The 13,001-nt window shown below is 32.3% G+C and overlaps 1 protein-coding gene across 2 annotated transcripts in view; it reads left to right on the top strand.

The window, feature by feature from the left end:
• Positions 1–12,552, top strand: part of LOC147079628 (uncharacterized) — a 40,995-nt gene extending 28,443 nt beyond the window's left edge. Inside the window, exons 9-11 of one of the 2 annotated variants that reach the window (XR_015070028.1) lie at positions 4,889–5,018; positions 6,708–6,879; positions 11,011–12,458. Coding sequence is in view for 1 of the 2 variants with exons in the window: in XM_085942625.1 (XP_085798751.1) it covers positions 4,889–5,018; positions 6,708–6,879; positions 11,011–11,115 (407 nt within the window). In the remaining variant the exon portion in view is untranslated. Of the gene's footprint in view, positions 1–4,888; positions 5,019–6,707; positions 6,880–11,010 lie in introns of both variants that reach the window. The other variant, XM_085942625.1, reaches the window with a different exon arrangement.
• The last annotated feature ends 449 nt before the right edge of the window (positions 12,553–13,001 follow it).

The raw sequence follows: 13,001 nt of genomic DNA, 5'->3' as shown, positions 1-13,001 counted from the left end.
GTTATCTGAAAATGAAGGTATCAAGAAAACATTACTTTTTAGGAGAGAGGCTCAATTCTATAAGAGACATGTGTTTTGACTCTTCTGAGTTGCTTATAATTGATTCTTTTAATAACCGGTGTGGATATTGTTATGTACATGATTCTATTCTAAAGATGGTAACTCTCAAAATTGTGTTTGAAATAATGAAGAATTTGAATCTCAAATCACTGAATAAACCTACTTCCTTTCAATGGTGACATAATATTTTAATACTTGTTTAATTTATGACACCCATAAAATACTCAATTATGTGATCAGTTTCCCAAAAGTCTATGTAGGTGTCCAGAATGTATAATGTTTTGTTTATAACTGTAACATTTGATAAAATTATTAGGAGGGTTATCACATTTAGTGCAGGAATCATGGAATATGGTGGAAGATTTGGTTTAGTAAATTCTTATATGCTTGCATAAAGATAATATTACTGTTTCTTCATCTGTCAAGATAAATAAAAGTTTATTTTAAAATTATTAAATCTATAGCTCAAATTACATTGGCAGATTCTCAGGGTGCCACGATCGTCGAGTATTAAGTTGGAACTGTGACCGTATTGTAACAATTCTAATTTCTGGGGATGATTCACCGGGCTATCGTGTCAAAAATTACTGAGAACTTATGAAAATATTCTAAATAATCTTGAGCTTCCCATTATGGATGCATGTGGTGTGTCCTGTCTTGCATTTGACGTAGCACAAATTTTACATTTACGTAATGGTAGCTGCCTGACATTCATTATTTTAACAGACAATAATAATACAAAACAAAAATAATATCCTAGTAAATACAATCAGCAACTCATTACTTGTCCAAATGTCATCTCTAATAGTTTCCATTAGCATTAAAAGTGACAACATTCACGAGGAAGACTTAAGTGTTGCCACCAAGCTAACAAATAGATATTTTTTGAAATTCACTATATTACAACGGGGGTGTAGGATCATAAGGGCGAAACTACAAAAATGACTGTTTTGAGTTAAATATTGCATTGTCTTGCTAGGACGCAGTTCTATTATATGTACAAAGATGAAACTCGTACGTATAGCAGTTTGCCAGATATTACTCGGTATATCTACAAATCCATATGAAATTTTAATGTCATATAGGCGAATATCCTCTTACACCTGTGTGATTGACATTAATGCCGATTAATCAAGGACACTTGATGTCCGATAATGTTCATTTCAGAAAGAAGATGGATGGTGCCACAAAGTGTTGGTTGTAAAACATAGTCATTCCGATAGTTAATCAAATGTAATGTTCTTTGAATCCAAGCACATGCAAATGAAATGAGATTCTGTTCATGTGAGAATCGAAAACTAAAGCATTTGTATATATACCATCCATCCGCATGGTGCTCTGCTGTTCAGATGGCATACAAAAAATATAATGTAACTCAGATGATATGGCAAGATTTTCTTGATTTTTCTGAATTACAAAAATGCATATTAAAGAATAAGAAGATTGATACGGATGGAGAAAATATGGATTTGACATGCCATTCAAAATGCGCCAAGTCATACGAAGAGGAAACAGAACAAACATTCATCTTTTCGACTCCAGCCTAAATATAACGCAGCACTTTCCCTCACTGCGAAAAAGATATCAATGGGCATTATTCAGGAACAATATCATTATTTTTACAAGTCTTTAAAGTTGTCAAACCTTGAAAATAATTAGGAAAACATGTATGAAGAAGATGCAGAACGAAATTATGTATATAAATAGTTAGATATATAATTTGATGAAACATATTTCACCTATGTTTAGTCTTATCTACATTGTATTAAGGCTATACCTCAGTTGAGGCACGGTCTAAAAAGATCGTGGCTAGGCGATGCGCGGATTGCGGGTCGTGGGTGCAAATGACACATGCCGAACGAAATATAATTTGTCATATAAATCCAACATGCGTCCATTTAATGTTCTTTTAGTAACAATAATAATATTTTCATTGACATGTTTTCTTTTTCAAGTAAATGGGTAACGTTTTTAGTCATCTTTACACGATTTAAGAATTAATACCCCCGTCGCCATCACGAAACAAATTGACGTGTTCCCAGCTCGACGTTCTCTCTCCGAATGCCAGCGAGTCCAAAATTTCATCGCGCCTATAGTTGAAAATTATTTGCCGTTTCACTAATGTATCGTCCTAATAACAAATATTTAGGAGTAACCTTTTTTCAAAATATTTTGAGAGACAAGAATGTCTCCCATTAATTATATTTTATTTTTTTCCAATCTAACTAATGTCTAAATTGACGATATTGATGCACTACATCACTCTTATGAATATGTTACAACAGCTTTGATTTATTATTATTGTATTTTTACAGTGTGAAATTGTTTTTTTTTAACAACGATAACTAGTTTACCATTTTTCTCAGTAGTGTTTTTGTAGTATCGCCCTTATGATCCTAGACCCCCGACAATATATAATGGTTAACACTAGCAACTGAGCGTATATTTTGAACCAATTAAATCAAGCGTCAACATGATAGTGTTGGTAGCTGAATCGTTCTGCGTAATTGCTAAGTTAACGAATTCTCACGACAATCGTTGAATCTGGTTGGATCTGTGAGTCTGCTGGTGTAATTCATCCCAACTCCATTTTCACCTTTCTGTTTTCCTGCACACAATGTCATTCCTAATTATATGTAATTTTTATGTAGTTTATGCTGGCAGTATATATGGCTAAAGCCACATGTGGTTGCTACACACTGGATTGCATTTCTCTTGGTGTTGGCATGAGACATTTGTAACCAGTGTTGCCAACCGTACTATAATTATAGTACAATACTATAATTTTGATTCGGCGAAAAATGTTAAATACTATAATTTTACGCCAAATATGCCAAAATACTATAATTTTAAGGGATTCAAGACGAAAAATGTTCCTGTACTATATTTTTATCATAAATACTATAATTTTTACGCCTTTGTACTATAATCAGCTTAGAAAAAGATGGCAACACTGTTTGTAACACAATATTGCTGTCTCAAACACCTGTGACTTAGTACAATGGTCAGTCTGTCAGAAACTCGACCCTTCATCTATCTACACAATTATTGCTGTAATGCACATAGCACCATTGTGACAGCCACAGGTGGTTGTATCTATGATAGGCCTAAATCACATGTTTAGTTTATAGTTATTGAACCTTCGTGTGTATATATTTTTTTAATTATAACAATTTATATTTACTTACAGTAGATTCTCAGTAATCACTATAAAACCAGATAGTGTTGGATTACTAGAAAACTGAAAAATAGAAAACGTGTAAGTGCATATGATTTAGAAACAAAAACGGCAGTTTCAATTTTTTTTTAGTATTAGCAGGTCAATAAAAATGTGTTACAGTCGAACTCGGTTATTACGAAGAAGATGGGGCCAACTGAATTTGCTCGTATAAGCATTACTCGTTATATAACATTTTTTGCGCCATGTTCTATTTAAGCATAGAACATAAAAAATCTGAAAACCATAGTAAATATCCCTGAAATAAGCATGGCATTCATAAACTACAAAAAAAATATTTATTGTGTGCGCTGGTAGGTACCTACTGACTTCACAAAGCTAGGATTTTTGACATGCAATTTCAACCATATGTGTGGATACTTTTTCAAAGTTGTCGGCGAAAACACCAATTAGGTACTTGGACACTTAACTAGTGTCATAAACGTAATCCGATCCAGGCGGCATCGGTCTAGTTAACTGCCCGGTTAGTTTTTATTGCTTAGGGTCGAAAATGTTGTTTTTAAACGATCGACACATCAATAGTTTTGCTCGGTATACCCGAGAAGAAGCTCGTTATAAAAGTGAATAAATGTAGGGAGAAAATCATAAACTAAAATGTCAACGAATGTTTCCTCATTACATCCGAAATCTCGCTATTTCCGTGATCGTAATAACCAAATTCGACTGTATTGGCTCTTAGGTTGGATTAACTGTAATGTGTGAACAAAACACGTATTTCTTTTTTATGGATATAATTTCTAAAAAAATGTATTAAATCATGTTATATTATATTAGTATACAAACAATATTTAAAAAAACTTTTTTCAGACGTACCTATAAGAAAGATATGACACTTAATGACTTACCAATATTGTACAAAAATGGAAACTGCCGTTTTTTTTCTCTAAACTATGTATATAATCTTTTATTCAAGATAAAATGCATTTCCTACATATGATTTTTAAAATCAGTTAGGTTTTATGGATAGTATCAAAACATTTGATTACTAAAAATGTTATCGCGGGACACATCTTGCATCCGTCTAACTTCGGGTCGGATAGTGGCGAACCTGTGATGTGCTGGATTATTGAGATTCTACTGTATGTATTATGATATAACCTCATATCAAATATGACATGGGGGTGGGGCGGGGGGCGCCTATTTCCAAATATCAATAAGATAATGACATTTTTGTGTTGCAAGCGTTAGTGGCTAGTTTTTTTTTTAAATTATAATTATAAATATAATTTTACGACAGCAGTTATTTATCTTTTTAATTAATCAGTTTCTGTAAATCTTTAATTTTTTAAACATTCATTTTAATAAGTTTTGAAAGTTATAGAATATGTACATTTTTTTTAAATTTTGCCAAGTAAGGATTATTTATTGTATATTTGATGTGGAAATAGACCTCATAGTATGTCTCTCAAATTAAAAACTTACAGTTTTAAATTTTGCTAGATAATAAATTAAACAACACCTCAAATTAAAGAAGAACAAAGATGTTAGTGTGATATTATTTTCATCACAAAATTTCATTCTGGCATGCATTGTAAATTCATCACTGAAATTATTATATCCAGTTTGTAATATTTTTATTATTTTTTACAGAAACACCAGTTCTTACAAAAGAGGAGTTTACCACTTATGTGAACACAATCTTGAAAAATTTCAGCCAGTCCAGCAATCTAAATAAATACCATGTATTTATAAATACGACTCATCGTCAAAACAAAGTTATGTAAGTTTCAGTTTATTTTTGCTATATGTGACAGACTTACAGGCCATCCATGGAAATGGGCTGTTGAATGCCCATTATTGTCGTGTGAACTTAAGCCATAATCGTTTGGGTGGCCAAACTTTTAACCACTACGGGCGACCTGCTTTTGAAATTAATGGCGGCGGTCAACTAACATTAAAAGTAGTAATTTAAAGCCAAAAATAAGTCTTAATTGAAAATAAACAGATATGTTGTACTTTTGCTTTCCGTAACTCGGTGCCAAGTGGATAATTATTCTCATATTGTTTATGGACTGTTCTAAAGTGTCTTTAAAAATTGGCCCTTTTTGGAAGTGCTATGCTTAAAAGACAAATAATGCAAATACATTTATCCTTTTTCATCGTAAAAAAAAGTTCCTGTTCCCATTCATCATTATAGTGGTACATTTTCGGCTTCTTGGAACTTGTAGTCGGGTGACTCATCGTGGGTCAAAGAATAAAACTTCACCTTACACTTCAATAACTCTTCCTGCAGTGCCGAAGATAGCCAATGTAGTAATATAGCGGAATGTCACTTCTAAAGCCCGAGACGGCCACACATGTCTGCTATGCGCTACGGTCGCCATGTGAGTTACCGACAAGTGAACTCTTGTTTTACCCGTCGGGCTTTAGAGAGAGTGACTTCGATAATCAGCTAACTTTGAGATTGTAGCGCGTTGTTTTATTATGCTTCATTCAAATCACAGTGTCGAGTATGCTCATATATTTGGATCAACTATTGCTTGTACAAAAACAAGAATATTTTTCTCTATGGTCACTTTTTGATAAGTTAGTTGTCTATGTATGGCATGGCCCTCACAAAGGGGGGGCTGATCGGGCTCTAGCCTGGAGGCCCGGACTCAGGAGGGACCCGGTGTGACGAGTCGCCAGATAAGTGAGATACACATACATCACAAATTCTCTCTAATAGTAAAAAAAGTTGCCTGTGGTGCTATTTTTCCTCTATAATGTTATTTAAAATAATGTGGTTGTACGATACAATTTTTAATTGTGTATCGATACTCGACAACTCCATAATTCAAAAGGATGTATTAAATTAAAGTATACAAAAAACACTACAATATACATATTCATTTTACCGCGTACACCATTTAGAAAACGTTATTGTCGAGCGTCACACTGCCTTTCCGTTAGCGATAAGTAGGGGGCCCGCCAAAGATCCTAGCCTGGGAGCCCGCTTCAGGATATGGGGGCCATGATGTACGGCCACGGCCAGATGCTTATGTACAAAGTTTCCATGAACCCAAATCATACGTCTCTTATGCCCTGTGGCTTATAACCGTATGCGGTTTTGTTAGATGAACGGGATGAGGTTTTAGTAAGTATAAATATAATAAAAGGTGTTTGTTTAGTTCAATAGAACTTGAAAATGTAAAAATTCACACAGAAAATTGAGTTTCAATCAATTTTTTTTATTCAAAAGATCAAAACTTGGCATTATCGTTTGAAAATAATTTTGGACATATTTGACCTCTGCGGCTGTTTTTGAGAGCGTATTCTGTACATCCAACACCTCCTCCAAATCAATGTCATTGATTGTGGTCTGGTAACATTCTCTATTGACCATAACGTGAGCTCTGGCCTCATTTTTGAAGAAATAAGTAATCTGGCATATTTGATAATAATAAATAACAATTTTGTATTTTTGTAGCGAGAAAATCTCCGTAGAAATGGGATTGATTGTAAAAACATATGGCATCCCTGGACTCGATGAGTACATTACAATTTATCAGAAAAATTCACCCCCCTGTTCGGCAGAGATTCAAGCAAGGTGGAATTTCTGGTCATGGAATGGCCACTCTGTTACTGATGATAACATACAGGTGAACAATGACCATCTATTCTATCCAGTTTTCTAGACTTTAGTTTTACTCCCATTATTTCAAAATAAAATTCAGTGTCTTATAATGTAGTGGATCCCAGGTTAAATCCTGGGTCTTCCAAATACACTTGTGTTTGAAGTCAAGACAGACATCCATTTCTCGTAATAAAAAAAAACTGTTGATACAAACCTCCACTCTGATCTTATTTTCATTCGATCTTAATAGAATTGGACATGGTCAAAAAAAAGACGATAATCCGAGATATGGAAGAACTCTGAAGGTGGTAATCGTTTTATGTTTTAATTTGTCAGAAAAATGGACTCATTGGTGACGGACTTTATTTTTGTACAAAGAATATAAAATTGACTTCCATCAATCTAATATTAATAACTCAAAAACTGTGTGTTTGAATCATTTGATTTTTTGAACATAAATAAAAAAGGATGCTCTAATACAGGAGGGGGCAAACTGCGGCCCGCGGGCCGCATGTGACCCGCTGGGTATTTTTTTGCGGCCCGCCATCATTAATTGTACTTCTGATTACGAATAACTTTTTTTTATATATTTTTTAAAAAATATTAACAATAGATTAAAATTTGAAGAATTTCTTGTTTCTTTTATAATAAAATATAAATTAATATAAATAAAATTAATATAAATAAAATAATATAAATAATAATATATAAATTTTATCTCAGTACGTCTTCCTTGCGTCTCGTCTCACACTATGTAACCACTATTTTCTACGTTGAACATCGATTTCAATAGATATTGATAGTGTGCCGACAGAGCTACAGCTTGAGATTATTGATCTGTAGTGTGACACTGATTTAAGAGAATTGCATCGTCGTGAAGAAATCTCCAAATTTTTCAATGACCTTAATTCGGACAATTTCGACCAACTTAAAGATTATGAAAGAAAAATGTTCGTTATTTTTGGATCAACCTATATATGTGAACAAACATTTTCGATCATGAACCTCAATAAAAATTCTTTACGATCAAATATCTCCGATGCCCATTTAGAAGCAACTACAAAATTAACACCTGAATTTAAAAAAATGTTAAAAAAGGTACATCAGTTTCATTCTTCTCATTAATTTTTTGTAATGTTTATTTTTCGTGATAATAAATAGTGTATATCTAAAAATGATATTTTACTTGCGGCCCGCCGCTCATTTTTAATTCTTGAATTTGGCCCTCCATCCAAAAAGTTTGCCCCCCCCTGCTCTAATATGATTTAAAAGACAGAAAAGAAAAAATTATAATTAAAGCGAGATAAAACACAAATACAGACCTACAAACTTATCTGTAGAATGGCCAAAAATGGATCTACAGTAGAACCTCGTTAATAAGAACACGGATAATTCGAAATTCGCCGTAATTCGAAATTTTCGCGAAAAAAAGTCCCTTGAACATTATTTTCATATAAAATCATACCTTTAATTCAAATTTCGTAATTCGAAATTAATTCAGAGTCCTGGCATATAAAAATATTCAATGAATCGTAATAAACTACACTAATTCATGTGCCAGTCATTGAAAATTGTGACAGACTTTTCGTAAAACATCAAAACTTAATTATTTTATGAAGGTAATAGAATTAATCCTGACATTTTATGACCCATTAACACACACGGCACCGGAAATTTGGTAGGCACATCTATGATCGTAAACAATATTGATGAAAATCAAAAAATTTTAATATTTTCCCCCCATACATTTCATAATTCGTAATTCGAATTTTTTTTCGATTTTCTGTACAATCTACCTTAGGATGCCATTTTGAAAATTTCATTTGAATGTCAGATTTTGTCCAGCTACGAGTCTTGATTGGGTAGTTTTCGACAGTGGCTCGCCCATCCCTATGCTTCAGATAAGTTTGTAGGTCTGTACATAATTTTATTCTGTGCAGGGAACCGTTATACGAAATATTGAACTAAAGATTCAATCAACAGATGTCACAAACAGAAAATTAAAAAAAATACTTAACGGCCCACATCCGTCACGTAGGTCAAAATGGAGTTTTTATGGTATTTTCAGAGTATAAGCCTGGACATTCCTTTTGAAGCCTTATTATCCTTTATATTTTAAACATTTGATGACTGCATAAAGTATTTTTATTACATATATGGTATATAGTATATAATAGTATTCTTTTAAACCTCTCGATCTAATGTTTTAGAATATAGTCATATTTCAGTACATCCATGTGCAGTGGTATTAAGATTTTTTAGAAATGTTTACGATAAAAAATTAAATTTATAATCTCTGTGATCCCAAATTTGACAAGAATTAGGCATTTTATTATTCAAAAAATGGAAACTAAATTTTAATAATAAATATAACCATAAAAATAATGTAATAGTAACGTACCAAATGTGTGTCAAATTCACATTTTTTTACAATTGTAAGTTTATATTTGATTTAAAAAAAAAATGGTGTGTGTACTTATGTACGCGCGTTAGAAGTTATACTTCTTTCGCGTAACAAAACAAAAACAAAACTTGTGATAAACTAGATTCTTTGACTGGGTCTTAATTATCTCGTTAAATTACACACTCAAGAGAAAGGACCGCTTATTGGGACGCCGTTGGTTTATTTCTATACACTTTAACTTATATTACTTAATTATATAATGGTTTCTCGTTGTTTTTATTTTTAAAGTACCAACTGTCACTTTGACGTTTAATCGTTTGTTTACGTAAGGAATTGCAAATGGCCGACAATAATAAATTCGCTACCTAGGCAACGGAACAATTCTAAACTATAATATTTTACTGTGTAATCGTCACAATTGCAGTACCATACCATGTTCTAAAGGTACTGCGTTCAGCTGATAATCAAACAATCGATGGTTCGAATCCAATCGAGTGCATTTTTTTTAAATCATGTGTTACATGTCATACGCCAAAAATACACAGATCTGATTTCCCAAACGTGCCAAAAGAAGTATAACTTCAAAAATATTTTAAGAAGAATAACATTCATAATATGATATCTGTGTTTCCGTCATCAATTTCATCAGATATTAATTGGTTATAATATTGATGATGAATCAGTGTGGTATGAAAGACATTAATGATTTCACATCTGCAAGTTTCAGTTTTTGAATTTTGTAGGTTCTGTGTACTTTTGGGGTATATCCCTTAAATTTGTGATAGTTGGCCTACCAGCTTTAGTCACATTAAGTTCTTCAAATATGCTATAACATAATATAATTTAAAAAATATTTAGGAACAGTTTTCATATTACCACATACCTATGCATGAAATAGGATTCAAAAGTTATACAGTAGGTGCTCGGTAATCCGGCAACCATATTTTTCCACCTATGCCGGATTGTCGGAAATGCCGGATTATTGGACGTCTATAGGAAATAATAAATAATCTGTCAAGATCGGGCACCAGACTGCCGAGCTAACGGCTCTCAGCTCTGTAATCCGGTAGTTTAATGTGAAACCTGCCGGATTATAGAACAGGAGAGCTGAGTTGCATAATGCCAGACTATTGGATGTGCTGGATTACCAAGCGCCTACTATAACTATTTTATTTGCAACATTGGTTTCCTAAGGCTTCATAGACGCTCTGCCAACCCGGCCATCATGGGTGCACGTGATCGAATGGTATTTTATTTAAGTCTATCTTCGTTCTCGATTATTTTGTGAATTGTTAAATGCCAATCACATGCTTTGAAAATGTCAATATATTATGTTGGTTGAAAGGAAAGACCTTTTCAAGTTTATCTGACACTCCGTTGAACTGGTCAGTCATTGTAATTTAGTTTCTATGAGGGACATTTTCTACACTGTCAAAAAGTAGACCAAGAATGAACCATAATAGAACCATAATAGATTAAAAAATGAGAATAGTAAACATACACACTAGTGCATGATAAACCAAGGTCTTGTAATGTTACTTCTACTTCACAATTTAATATCATACAAACGTTGGACAGTTATTATTTAAAATGGTGATTTTAGTGTCGAACCCAGATGGCAGACAGCTTCTTTTAGTCTGTCACAGGTAAACCTTATTTTTTTAGAATGGAAACAAACACCCATCTAAACAGTTACACTTGTGACAGGTGTTATTTAACTGTACATTACATAGAATTATTTTTTGTTTACAGTGTGACATAAAATATGGACGCGCAATGGCCGAGAGTTGCTACTCAAGAAAAAGTCTGCTGGTATTCCCAAGGAAAACTAAAAAGTTGACGTCAACTGTGGAATAGGGGCTAGCAGAAATGTATATAGAATAACAACTCTACTATTTATGAATCTTTACGACATTTTGTTCTCCATATCAACCTAAAATTCTGGCATTCATCAAATTAGTATTGGTTTTCATCATTTTTTCATACATTAATTCTTTACCCACCATTAAAATTAGATTATACATTTTTCCACACCTTCAAAATGTAAAGTTCTGCTCAATAATTTTAGAAAGCACGACAGTGTTATAACATATGTTATTAAAGGGCCATAAATTATGTTTCACAGTTCGTTCAACATTATAGTGTAGTTACACAAAAATAATTCTGTGAATTTCTTTAGATTTAGTGTGAAGTAAATTGAATAGCCTAAAGTCGATAAGTTAAAATTTATCCCTCATTTCAAAAGTTGAACCCCTCCATGATACTCAATTTAAAATTAGTGAAACAAAAAGAACCTGAAGATGTTGAAATGCGAACCCCTAACAGTTTTTTATGGATTGGTTTAAGGTGTGCTTCTAGTTAGTAAAACTTAATAAAAAAAAATATTTATATCTGTCATCTGTTTAGTGTTAAAATAATGATGGTGTTGAAAGGGTTGGGTGAATGGTCAACAACCATTCATAGTTAAAAACTTGTCAATGTTACCTTCATTATACATAGGTACTCCGCATAGGAGCAAACATGGTAATTCACTTCTTTATTTTACTTTTATGAAATTTATGTAGTAATGTAGTTTCTTTCTTGTTTTATAGGTTTAAAAGGAAGGTTCAAACTCTTCCAATAAAAATGTCAGTTTTACTTACTTTACTTACAGTATATTTAACAAGGTTCACAGATATTGTTGTAGTTACGTAATATCAAATTACAGTAAAATCTCAATGAAACAGACTAATTGCAAAGAGATATCTGTTAAAGCTGAATGTTAAATAATAAAGTAGGTTTTCCGAATAGCCATGTTAAAAAATGACAGTAAAACTTCATTAATATGAATTCCACGGGACCGAGAATCGAAAAAAAATTCGAATTATGAAATGTATGGGGGAAAAATATTAAAATTTTGAAAAAAAAAAAAATATTAGTTAGTTAGATATATATTAGATAGTTTGTGATAATAAATGTGCTTAACAAATTTCCGGTTCCGTGTGTGTTAATGGGTCATAAAATGTCAGGATTATTTTTATTACCTTCTTAAAATAAGTAATTTATGATGTTTTAAGAAAAGTCTGTCACAATTTTCAATATATATCAGATATTTTAAGAAGGTAATATAAATAATCCTGACATTTTATTACCCATAACACACGCGGAATCGGAAATTTTGTAGGCACATCTATGATATTAAACCGTAAACGAAATTAATGAAAATCAAAAAAAAGATTTTTTAAATTTCAATATTTTTCCCCATACATTTCATATTTCGTAATTTCATTATTTATTTTCGGTCCCGTGGAATTCGTAATAACGAGGTTTTACTGTATATGATTACATAATATGAAGTATTAAAGAAGTAAAATATTAATAATAATAACTATGAAGAAATTTGCATTTATGTGACTAAACATGTATAGTAAAAATATGATAGTATATGGTGGAGCAAATGTTACCTGATATTGTAATTAAAATATTTAAAAATATGTATATTTGTTAATTTTTTTGTAATAAAATTTGAAAAACAATATCAGACAATTGGCTGCTGTGCGGTGAGCTGTCAAATGTAGTTGACTAACATAATATGATGTATTATTAAATTGTGTGTGATGTTCATGATCAGTAATTTACAATAATGTGTCATTGCTAATTTTTTGTAATTTAGGGTGACATTTTTGTCGCACAGAAGGTGGCTGTACTTATTGCAGGCCCTGGGCAGCATTTATTTTATGTATAACTAGTTGGGAGTACCTAAT

The sequence above is a fragment of the Rhyacophila brunnea genome, unplaced genomic scaffold, assembly GCF_057557595.1.
Source record: "Rhyacophila brunnea isolate RB1 unplaced genomic scaffold, BYU_Rbru_1.0 scaffold_1, whole genome shotgun sequence".
In the NCBI taxonomy this organism is placed as follows: Eukaryota; Metazoa; Arthropoda; class Insecta; order Trichoptera; family Rhyacophilidae; genus Rhyacophila; species Rhyacophila brunnea.
The sequence above is the reverse complement of the archived record's forward strand: the minus strand, read 5'-3'. Positions and strand labels throughout refer to the sequence as shown.